Source organism: Impatiens glandulifera, chromosome 5, assembly GCF_907164915.1.
Source record: "Impatiens glandulifera chromosome 5, dImpGla2.1, whole genome shotgun sequence".
Taxonomy (NCBI): Eukaryota; Viridiplantae; Streptophyta; class Magnoliopsida; order Ericales; family Balsaminaceae; genus Impatiens; species Impatiens glandulifera.
The window spans coordinates 38787702-38801073 of record NC_061866.1 but is presented as its reverse complement, the minus strand read 5'-3'; the positions used below and the strand labels follow the sequence as shown (position 1 = coordinate 38801073).

Genomic DNA, 13372 nt, shown 5'->3' with positions numbered 1-13372 from the left:
AGCCATCGGGCTCAAATGGGTGTTCAAAGTTAAAAATGACTTTGACGACAACATCGTGAAGCACAAGGCGAGACTCGTCGCAAAAAGGATATGTGCAGCGCCATTGGGTGGATTTCGAGGAATTTTTTTACTCTAGTAGCAAGAATGGAAACAATACGTCTATTACTCGCACTTGTTGCACAAAGTAAGTGGCAAGTACACCACATAGACATGAAGTCAACATTCTTGAATGGTGATCTCATAGAGGAGGTTTATGTAGAACAACCAAACCCAAGAATGAACGTAAAGTTCTTAAACTGTAAAAGGCATTATACGAGCTCCGACAAGCACCACGAGCATGGTACTCAAAATTGGACGCCTCCCTTACTTCACTTACTTTTACAAGAAACCCGCTCAAGCATGCAGTCTATAGAAGAGGAGATGCTCAATCTTTCTTGTTGGTGAGTGTCTATGTGGATGACTTGATTATGATTGGCACAAGTGTATAAGACATCATCAAGTTCAAGACACATATGTAGAAAATGTTTAAAATGAGTGACCTCGGTCTTCTAAGTTACTATTTGGGGATTGAAGTATGTCAAAACGATGGTAAAATTACATTATGTCAAAAGGCATATGCTGCGAAGATTTTGGAGAAAGCCGACATGTGTGATTGTAACCCGTGTCACAATCCAATGGAGCATCGACTCTGTCTTAGCAAGTATAACGGGAGTACGGTTGTGGATGCAATAAGGTATCAGAGCGTAACCGAAAATATTCGCTACCTAGTAAACACGCGGCCTAATATTGCTCACGATGTGGGAATAGATAATCGATACATGGAGGCGTCAAGTTCTCAACATTAAGCTGCGATCAAGCAGACATTTTGATATGTACGAGGTACCCTGGGTTATGGGTGTTGTTGTAAGTCGGGAGGAGGTGAAACTATACATTAGTAAGCTACATCGATAGTGATCTCACTAGCGATGTTGACGACCTCAAAAGCACCTTCGGTATAGTTTTCTTTATTGGAAGCAGTATTTTGACTTGGATTTCGCATAAGTAGAAGATTGTTGTTTTATCTTCATACGAGGCTAAATACATCGCAGCGGCGACAGCGGCATGTCAATGTGTCTGGCTTAGTCGTCTTATTGACGAGCTAGAATTGGGTGTAAAGAATTGAAATTCAAATTATTGATTGATAACAAGTCGTCGCCCCTATCATTCATCGTATCGTATATATTATTGTACTATATCGTATCGCATTGTAGCGATGTAAACAAATAAAAATAATGTTCTTCGGGAAAGAAAGTTGCAAGTAATGCTACCGAGCTAGCTATTAGCTAATACATATACACACAATTAATTTATTATACCTAGTTTGTTTTGGCACTGTACAGTAACTTGAGGAGTCAAACAAATAGTTGGTTGCTAACTAACGTATGAGAAAATATTGTCTTGTATTTTTATCCAGATATATTTTTTCTTTTTTGAAAAAAATAAATAAAAACAAAAAACAAATAAGTGATGTATATATCCTTTATATCCTCCAAAGGTCAAGTCATTAACTTTAATTTATCACTCATATTTCATGTTTAATTAAAAATAGAATTGCTCTCCATAAGTAAATTAATTAATGAGACGCGCTGCAAGATATTACTTCATGACTAAACCTCTTTAATCCACTTCCCATATTAGGTTGTAATTATGCAACCAATCAATTTTTTGATTGGAATTATTTATATTTATATATTTAGTAATTATTTATTGTTGGTTGACTGTGTCATAATTATTATTATTAGGAAACAATTCAAAATACAAAACTATTAAACATCACACCAAACATATCTCCTTCCCCAAACAAGACCTTAAAAATTAACCTCCTAATTAAGGTCCAAAAACTAATTAATTAACATTCTGTTTTTCCAAAATCAATATTAATAAATTAGAATTATACTTACTAACAATAAAAAAAGTAATGAAAATATCTTATTTCTTAAAAGTCACATCAATCAAAACTCTATTATCTTAGGAACTTTGAATTTGAGATAACTCGGTTATTTAAATGATGAGGGATGATTTTAAGATAGGTATTTTTTTTTTTAAATGTTAAATGGTATTAATATATAATGATAAATATAAAATAATAAGTTAAAAAATAAGTTATTTTAATATTCTGATTAATAAATTAAATAATGAAATGGAAAAAAAAATAATGATATATATTTGGGTTATAATTATTCAAATAAACTCAATCATAAGAGCTTAATTAAAAGAAAATAAATGAAAGAGAAGATAAAATCAATGATGGTAACAATTTGCATGTTGAATTGTTGATTCCATATAATAAATAAATAAAATGATGGATGATTACATTACACAATGTGACCTTATTTATGATGATGAGAATTAAATAAAAAGAGAAGAGATTTTAGAAGGTAATTTGAGGTGGGAGGAGAAAATTCAACTGGTCCTCTATGACCAAAACCCTAATAGCCCTTTCACTAGGACTTTTGCCAGATAAAATGGGAGTAGGCTCTTATTCCTTAATTGTATCCAACATTGGCCTGGTTGATCTACCACATTTGAACTTGTTCTCCAAACCATATACTCCTCCTCCACTGTCCAAGCTTAACCTTCTCCTCCTTTGCCCCTCGTCGCCGGACTCCATCAACCGAAAAGCACGATCAACTCCTCCATCCAAGCTCAACCTCCTTCTCCTCCCTCCTTCATCTCCATCACTAGATATCATGGTCCTCCGCCTCCTCTGATCAGCAGCAGCACCCATAAATAAGATGGTCAAATCCGCCGCCGTGACTCTAGACCGTCTTCTCTTCATGGGGTACATGACATAAATGTTTCCCAACTCTAATTCCTCGTCTGCGCCCAACGGTTCGAACCTCCCACCGATTGTCAACGACCGACCATTCACCAAGAAGAAATTGGGAGATTCAACCATTAGCTCCGCTGCAGTTACCACATCTACGAAATTTCTCATTTCTCCGCTGGGGAGAATTACCTTTGCCATCTTCGTTCTCGGTCCCGACATGTAATTGCTGCATGAAATATAGTTTCCCATCTGAGTAGACAGATCGATCGATATGATCCTTATTATTATTATATGCTTTGCCTGAGCATATGAATCTATTTATAATTAACTAAAGAGAGATCATCTAATCACGGATACGCGTCTTTAGACTACGAATTGGGCGGGGCGGCCTTTCAATTTTTTTTAATTTATTTTTTCAAATGAATTATATTTCCTAAAAATGGTTGTATTTTTTTTCTTCTTTTGCTAGCAACATTTATTGTAAATATATAATTCTTATTCCTATTTACCTAGGTATATATATATATATATATTTATTTATATATAGATCAAGTTTTGTTTTCTTCTTTGTAATAGATCGGTAGACTACTAGTTGGCTATACAAATATCTAACCGTCACTCCCTTTTATTATTATTATTATTATTATTATTATTATTATTATTTTCAGTTCAACTAATTTTTTTTTTTCATATTAAAAATTGAAGTATCAAAATCTTAGTGAGTTCAGGACTCTTAATTATTACTAGAATTAGATATTATATATATATATATATATATATATATATATATATATATATATATATATATTATAAAATGATTTAGCAGACAAACACAATGATCGCATGCAACGAATCTGACGTGTTATGCCACATCGGATGGACAGAGAAAAAAAGTTTATTTCTCTAAAAAGTGTGTGTTTTCGAAAGATTTTTAAAAAATTATCGTCCTAAGAGCATCTTCAGCGCATGACCTGTGCCCGCATCGGACAGCGTGGAAAAGGGCAGGTCATTGTTTTTTTTTCATTTTTTGCATTGTAGATAAAAGGAAGAAGAGGGCAGTGCCCTCTATGTCGGTCATGCTCAACTCTAACATTTCATAATTATATAATATAATATACTCTATAATATAGAAATATTAATTATATATTTAATTATAATATTTTTTCTTATTATTTTTAAGTAACATTATAATAACATTAAATAAATATATATTCTAAAATTTTACTATATTATATAATATAGGAATATTAATTATATATTTAATTATAATAATATTATAATATATTTTAAATTATAATAATATTATAGTATATTATAATATTTTTTATTAATTATATTAACGCGTTTTATGGGTTTAAATTCTCAAATTTTCCTATAGAAATATTAATTATAATAGTATAAATTAGTTATTTATTTAAAATAGTATAAATAAAATTTACCTTTAAATTATTTAGATAAGAGGGCGGGCGGGCGGAAGCATTGGAGTTTTTTGCCCAAGTACAATATGTGCCCGCTTTCTGCTGAGGTGGAATATAGATTTAACAAAATAAGAGGGCAGAGGTCTTGTGCGCTGCTGATGCTCTAACTAGATCTTTTGAACGTATTTTTCTCTCTAAACGTGAAAGAGGTTCTCTCAATGTGATTATTCTTGCTAAATGTTTAATTTGTACTAGAACGCTAAATCAATCCCTAGTTTTCACCTTCAAGTCCCGATCTAACTTTCGCTAAAAGAAACAAAAGCTCTCGTTGTCGTCAGAAAAATGTATATTCTTATAATGAATCCCTAGTTTGTTCTTATTATTGTAGTTTTTTTTTATAGTATTAATTATATGAACAAGGAAATCGATAACATGTAAAAAATCAATGTTTTGTTTTTAATATGATCATGTTCACAAAAGTGGGAGATAACATGTCAACTACATGTTTTTAATATTGTAGTTCGTTTATATGAACAATTTGATTCTAGTTCATTTAGATAATTATTTAGAATACTTATTTAGTTGCTATAATTATTTAGAATGTTTAAATACGATTTAAAATGTTCCAATACGATATAATGCTTGAAATCTTAAATATATACAAGAAATACTACTTGAAATGACTGAAAACTGAAATAAATACAGAAAATACTATTTGTAATGCTTGAAAACTAAAATAGATGCAGTTAATTGTCATATAAAAACATTTACACATTTATATAAAATTATTTACACCTTAATGCTAAATCACTCCCTAGTTTTCACCTTTGAGCTCCGATCCAACTTTCGCTAAGAGAAACAATATTCTCGCAATCGTCGGAAAAATGTATGTTCTTAAGGATGAATCCCTAGCTTGTTTTTAGTATTGTAGTTTGTTGTTTCATAGTATTCATTATATGAATAAGGAAATCGATAAAATATATAAATTAATGTTTTTTTTTAATATAAACATGTTTTCAAAAGTGGGAGATAACAGTCAACTACATGTTTTAATATTGCAGTTTGTTTATATGAACATCACTAGTAGAAAAATAGGTATCAGTAAGGGTCAAAACCATTACTGAAAGTAAAAAAGACGGTTATGAATTTCAATAATGGCCCTATAAGTCGTTCCCATTCGTTACTAAAACGGTCGTTATCTATATATATAATGATGCTTAATTTTTAAAGTGTTCGGATTGCTCGGTCGAGAACTGTGGTTAATTTGGATATATATGTGAGAGTAAATAGATACTTGGGTCGGATTGTGGGTTGACCCGCCTATAAACTTAAAACGGTTAAAAATAATATTCAAAATGCTATAAGTATGGTTCGAACTTGCAACCTAACAAAATAAGTACAACTTTTTAACCGACTAGGATAATAAGACTTTATATTTTAATTTTAACACCAAATTTAATGAACGCGGTGGTTCATCAATAGTTTTTAATCAACCATAATTCTCTTTTGACTCTGCGCTATAGATTTCACTATTATTAGTGAGCAATAATTAAATAATTTTGTCGTATTTATAGATATAGGGGACATAATTCATATGGATATAGTAAGTCTCGCATTGACTACTTTAATGGTAGTCTTTACATTTTCCCTTTCACTCGTAGCATGAAGAAGAAGTGGACTTAAAGGTCAAACTAATTTAGTTGAGGAATCAAACTCTATCAATTGTTTTAGAGATCGTTCTGCAATATGAGAGTAAATGGATACTTGAATCGAATTGTGGGTTGACCCGTCCATAAATTTAAAACGTTTATAAATAAAATTAAAAATGCTATCATATTTTTACCGTAATATTTTTTTCACAATTTTTTATATTATTAATAGTGCAAATGCACGTAATACATGCTAGTTGATATAAAAATATCAGTAGTATTAGAGAATGCGTAAATAATTTTACATTAACGTATAAATAGTTTTACATTACAATTAGGTGAATATACTTCATTTCTCAAGCATTTCAAATAATATTTCCTATATATATATCAATTCTCAAGTATTTCAATTATTATTTATTAATTTATTTTAATTATACAATATTTCATTCAACATATAGTATACATCTGTCTCATCCCTCAACCATTATTTCTCACATATCAGTTCTTTATTTATTTTTAATCTTTCACTCAACATTATTTAACTTTCATTATCTCTCTTATCTTCAACATTTCATTTTCCTCTACTATTTTAAAAAAAAAAAAATCCATATTTTTCTTTTCTTTTCAGCTATGTTTTAGTGAATTGATTTTTTTTTTAAGAATTAGGCTATGTAGTAATGAATTGATTTATTTTATTTTTAAGAATCAGACTAAGGATTAGAATTAGTAGAGCTGTCATTAACCTGTGATATTATTTTTTACTTAATTCTGAATAAAATTAAGAAATACTTGGTGCTAATATGATCAATTAAATTTGAAATTTGAGGATATGAAATATATGATGATAATATAAAATGCATTAAAAGATGAATTCCCCTAAAATAATCAATTTAATTGTGTAATACATTTTTTAGAAAATATATTGTATATTATAAGTGATTTTTATTTTCATATATATAATATAACTGATTTTTATTTTCATATATATAATATAATTGATTTATATATATATATATATATTATTGTTAATAATTTTTTATTCTCATATAGTAATTATTATTTATATATTTTTTTAGTTAGAGAAAATACAAAAACAAATAAAGTAGTGGTAGAGGAATTTCATATGGGCAAACGAAAATATATTAAGGAAGGGGTACAATAAAAATAAAATAAGAATAAAGCTTCTGTTGTGCGACTTTTAAGACCCTTTGAAAGATTTTCACATATAGTTTTAACTGGCTGGGAATAGAAGAAATAGATGAAAAGAAGAAAATTAAAAATAATAAAGGAAAGTGAAATTTTAATAATCAAGAGTTAATAAAAAGTTAAATATGATGTTGAGTGTAAGGGTGGAAAAGATTAAAGATTGATGAGGGATGAGAGAAAATGTTAACGTAGGTTTGCATGAAATATGATATAATTAAAATAAATTAATAAATAATATTGTCATGTAAGTCAAGTGGCATGCCCCTGGGCTTAATTTTTATCGCAGTTATAGACTTCGATTAATTTAAATAAATTTAATACATTTAAAGTTCGTAAATATAAATAAAATATTTTCGATACATGTATATTTTGTTAGATTTTATAAATAAAATATAATAATACTTTATATAAACTTTAAATAACTATCAAACAAGGAATTTGAGATGAGAGACCAATTTAATTACTAGAAGCGAAAAATACATTTATCTTTCATTGTTCTTGATTGTCTTTGGGATGAATTTCGGTTGATGGATCTTCCAATCTATAGCACAACCCTTGACTTTACTTTGGGATTTCTCACTCTGTGAATCCTCTCTGTCGACGGGAAGACAAGAGAGATTTCTTTTCTACTAAATGCGGTAGCCATACTAATATCAATCGACAATTATTAAGTCCAATGAGCCTGATCCAGTGTAAATTGGGGACCATAATCATCTTTTTTAGATTTCAGTTATTTATAAATCAGTCCCTCATATATATTTAAATAACTCTTTGGTCTCTACGCATTTATTTCATAAACCTCCTTAATAGCGTATTTGATCACTTTAGCTTAGGTTTATTACATAATAGCTCAACACTATAAATATTGCATTAAAGGCCCAATAATTATTGAATTAATTATAAATTAATCCAACAATCTCCCACTGGGTCGAATATGCAAATCCACAATAGTGTAAGCTTATTGCTAGCTTGGATGGTTATTATAAACTTTAGGGTATCCCTTACAATCTGGTCCATTAACTATATTAATAAAGGATCATAACGGCTTTCGTTAGCATGATCGTAACTAAACCTTACATGGTCACATTACCAACGTAGCTAAATGACATAGATCAATTATGAATGCATAGCATGAAAATACATGAATGTGATCACCACGTGTCTATTTTCAACTGGTCCTCTTTATGAGATTAAAAAAAACTTTAAAATTTATTTGAGAGAATAAAATGAATATTTTAAAAGGGATAAATCTGATCAGTAAAATATCCAAAACTTTATTGATTGAAAAATGTAAAACTATACGTCTAGAACAAACAATAGAGTATAAAAATAAAATAAATACAAACTCCCACTAAACTGATATATCATTGAATAACTTAACACCCATGTGAGCAGTGTGCTCATGAAACGCTTTAGGTGTTAATGTCTTAGTTAGTGGGTCTGGTAACATGGAATTTGTACCTATGTGCTCTATTGAAAGTTGACCATTTTGAATTCTCTCCTTCACAACTAGAAACTTAATGTCAATATGCTTTGACTTGTACGAGCTTATGTTGTTATTGGAATACATACCTGTTGATTTATTGTCATAGTATAACTTTAGTGGTCGTTCAATACCCTTTATAACGCGCAGACCAATGACAAAATTTTGCAACCATGCTCTGTGATTTGATGTCTCGTAACATACAACGAACTTTGCCGCCATAGTGGATGACGCAACAAGTGTCTGTTTGACAATTTTTCATGAAATCAATCCACTGGCCAACATATATACATATCCAGATGTAGATTTCCTACTATTTGCGCATCCCACAAAATTAGAGTCGGAATATCCGATAATCTTCAAATCATCTGTTCTCTTATACGTGAGCATATAATCTTTTGTTCTATTTAGATATCTCATAACCCTTTTGGTTGCGCGCCAATGGTCCATCCTAAGGTTACTTAAATATCTACCTGATACTTCGACTATGAATGCAATATTCGGACACGTACATACTTGAGCATACATTAAACTCCCTACAGCCGAAGAGTAGGGAATTAACTCTATTTCCTTAATTTCTGAATTGTTCTTAGGGAATTGACTAAGACTGAATTTATAACCTTTAGCGACAGGGGTGTCGATCAACTTACTTTTAAGCATGAAAAATCTTTCAAATACTTTATCGATGTAGCTTCTTTGTGATAATCCAAGAACACCACGAGACCGATCTCGATGGATTTGGATCCCTAATACAAAAGAAGATTCACTTAGATCTGTCATTTGAAAATTCCTAGGTAGAAATTTCTTAGTGTCATGCAAAAATTCCTTATCATTTGTGGTTAACAAAATGTCATCGACATAAAGTATCAAAAAGATGAATTTACTCCCATTAAACTTATGATACACACAATCCTCGACAATGTTCATCTTAAAACCTAACGAGATAACCACTTCATGGAATTTATGGTAACATTGAAGAGAAGCCTGTTTAAGCCCATAAATGGATTTTGTCAATTTGCTAACCATTTTTTTAGAGTAATCCGACATGAAATTTTGTGCTTGCGTCATATAAATCGTTTCATCAATGTTGCCATTAAGAAACGATGTTTTGTTATCCATTTGATGTATCTTGTGTTACAAGTGTCATTATTTACACATTACCCTTCGAATTCCTTTTGGTTTTAAAAATTTATTTACAACTAATGGATTTCTTACCTTCAGGTAATGGGACAAGTTCTCAAATTGTATTGTCCTGCATTGACTTATACTCCTCATTCATTGTTTTTGATCCACTTTTGAGAATTGAAACAAATTATAGCTTGAGTGAAGGTGAGTGGATCATTCTCACTCATACCATAATTTTCCTCATGCTCTTGAAAAATACGATGAAATAATCCGATATTTCACTTTTTCTCTCTCTAGTGGACCTTCACAAATGCACGTGTTCTTGAACTTGAGGTTGTTGAGTTTCAACTATAGGAAGAATTACCTCTTCCTAAATAAGGGGGAGTTCGACATTGTTCATATGAGGATTCAGAATTGCTTCTTGAACAATGACATGTATGGAAACATGAACATCTCCAAGAGAAGTTAACTCGTTCGAAGACTGAGTCAAAGATTCGTCCTCCTCTAAACCAATGTCCCTTACATTATTTCTCTCCTTAAACTCTACAACCTCAAAAAATACCGCATTTCCCGTTTCAAAAAATTTCTTAAGTGTGGGATCGTAAAACTTATAGTCCCTTGATCGCTCAGATAACCAATAAAGTAGTTACTTATTGTCTTGGGGTCCAATTTATTTTCTAAAGGCCTATAAGACCTTGCCTCAGTTGAACAACCCCAAACATGTAAATGCTTTAAACTAGGCTTTCGCCTAATCCAAAGTTCATAATGTATTTTATTAGCTGCTTTAGTAGGTAACCTATTAAGAATATATGATGATGTTTTTAATATTTCTCCCTAGAGTAACTCTGGTTAGATTGACTAATTATACTCCTTACCATATCCTTAAGAGTTATATTTCATCTTTCAGATACATCGTTCATGCTAGGTGACCTAGGCGTGTACTGTGGGACGATACCGGATTTCTCTAGAAATTTAGCAAATGATCATGGACGCTGTTCACTTGAACCATCATATTTATCGTAGTATTCACCACCATTATTAGATCTGACGCATTTAATGCTTCGGTTGAGTTGTTTCTCAACTTCAGCCTTAAACAACTTAAAAACGTCCACTAATTGTGACTTTTCATGAATAAGATATATGTATCCAAATCTGGAATAGTCATCAATAAATGATATAAAATATTATTGTCCATTCCTAGAAGCCGAAGGAAATGTACCGAAAATATATGTATGAATCAATTCTAAAACTTCCGATGACCTATTGGCACCTAACCTTTTTGATTTAGTTTGTTTTCCCTTTACTAATTCAATACAGACATCAAAGTCTGTAAAATCAAGGAATTCAAAATTCTATTAGACACAAGTCTTTCAACTCTATTTCTAGAGATGTGACCTAACCTTATGTGTCATAATATTGCCGAATTTTCTTTATTAATTTTTCTTTTAATACCGCGTGATTCCACGTGTAGGGTTTCATTATAAGAAAAAATAGTTTCAAGTAAGTATAAGTAAGTATTTAACAAACTTGTACCAACAATATTTGAATTTAAAGATAAACTGAAATTTGAATTTCCAAATGAACAAAAATAACCTGATTTGTCCAAAACTGAAACAAAAATCAAATTGCGTCTAAAAGACGATATAACAAATGTATTTTTTTAATCCAAATAAAAATAAGTTTTTAACAATAATTTAAAATGCCCTATTGCCTCCTCGGGCACCGTTTTCTCGTCGCCCACATAGATTAATCTTTCAGCATCACTTGACAACCGATGGCTTAAGCAACCCTGCATAGAAACACTTATATGAATAGTAACCACAAAATCTACCCACAAAGTATTTCTAGGTACTGAAGGTAAATTAATCTCTGTACATACTACATTAAGAAATGTACCTTTAGTATCTTTCTTGGCAACCCAAACATGATACTTGTTACATTCTTTCTTCATGTGTCCCGCATTACCGCAAAAGTAACACTTTTTATCATGTACCTTGGATATGACTTGTTTCTTTTACTCGGGACCCTTAACAACTTCCTTATTCTTTCTCTTTAGGTATTAACCTTATTAACCTTCGGGGCAGTAACGATATGAGCACTTTTAGTCCTGTCTAGTTTTAACATTTCCTCCTCTTGTCTGTAATAAGAAATGAACTCGTTAAGAGACCATTTCTCCTTTTGACAATTATAGCTCACTTTAAACTGGTTATAGTGAGCTGGTAGCGAGAGGAGTATCAGATGCACAAGAAGATCTTCAGAAAGATCAAGCTTAAGTGCCTTTAGCCTTGAAACAATATGGGACATTTCCAAGATGTGATCTATTTTATTACCATTGTCTTTATACTTTAAGGAAATAAGGCGCGCTAAAATTGTGTCTGTTTCCACCTTATCATTCCTTACAAATCGTTTTTCGATTTCCGTAAGGAACACATTTGCATTGGTAATATCCTCATATACTGCACCCCTGAATGTCTCTGGAATATCGCGTTTTATGATCATATGACACATGCGATTTGACATTTCCCACTTCACATATGACACTAAAATATTGCATTAAAGCCCAATATGAATTAATTATAAATTAATCCAACACATTTGACACATCAAGCCAAGTTCATAAGCAAATATGGTATTATTCCCAAATAAAATTTTAAATGAGTTACTTCCTAGTTTTATCTGTCGTTGCCAATTTCTTCGTCAATTCAGTAAATTGAACAATTTATTTATGTGATTTCTAATTATCAAATAAGAGATAAACGTAAAGATTTAAAACAAATAAGAAATAAAATGTAAAGTTTGAAAAACTGAAATGAGAAATAAAATTGGGCTTCAGTAACATTTTCTTACTATTTTGACTTCACAAAACCAAAGTTTTGTAAACCATTTTCAAATATATTTGAAATTGAGCAAACGGAGAGCAACTAGAAGAGAAGAAATAAAAAGACGAGCAACGGAAGCGTCGAGAGCAAACGAAAAGACGCAGAATAGTAGAGAGAGAAAAAACATTTTCAATGAGCGGGAACACTTTTTTATTTCATTTTTTTCACCACCGTGGCATTGCATATGATTCTCTTTTTGTGCATCACCCTATTGGTTTTTTCGGCCAATCATATTACACCACGTTATTTCCTCTCTCAATCATTTCTCTCACAGTATTTAAGGAAACAACTTATTTCCTTTTGAATTTATGTACTATCAAATATTTGTTATTTAAATCAATATTTAAAAAAATTGAAAATAATTTTATAATTTACATAAAATAAATTAATAACAAATTTGAAAAAAAAAATTATTGGAGAAAATGAATAGATTCCAAATAGTATGGTCAATTTAGAATCATTTATCAAAATTCAAAATAACAAAATTGAACTTTATGATAGGAACCTGTTACAACTTAATTTGTAACTCAGGTTAGAGTTCTTGATCCCAAGGACCGAATGGGAAATCTTTGATCAAAGTACAACGGAAGAGTTATGAAAATGAGATTTCAAAATTATATGAGAAAAAGAATCAAATATGAGAAAAGAATATTGTTGGTATATACCTAACCGTCCAAGATAAATAGTCAAATTGGAGAATAACCTTTGTTGTTGCAATATCGTCAGGACCTGGTGTAGATATAAAAAAAAACTTCTTCCAGCTCCGATTATACACAAGGGTGTCATAAAAAATGCAGGAC

General features: G+C 30.7%; 1 protein-coding gene across 1 annotated transcript; it reads right to left on the bottom strand.

The window, feature by feature from the left end:
- Window positions 1-2518: 2518 nt before the first annotated feature.
- Window positions 2519-3007, bottom strand: LOC124939312. Its single transcript, XM_047479796.1, has one exon. The coding sequence runs from the start codon at window positions 3005-3007 to the stop codon at window positions 2519-2521; it is 489 nt and encodes a 162-aa protein (XP_047335752.1).
- Window positions 3008-13372: the final 10365 nt, after the last annotated feature.

Excerpts from the sequence above, each read along its gene's own strand:
- LOC124939312 (XM_047479796.1), bottom strand. The coding sequence starts at position 3,007 with ATGGCAAAGGTAATTCTCCCCAGCGGAGAAATGAGAAATTTCGTAGAT.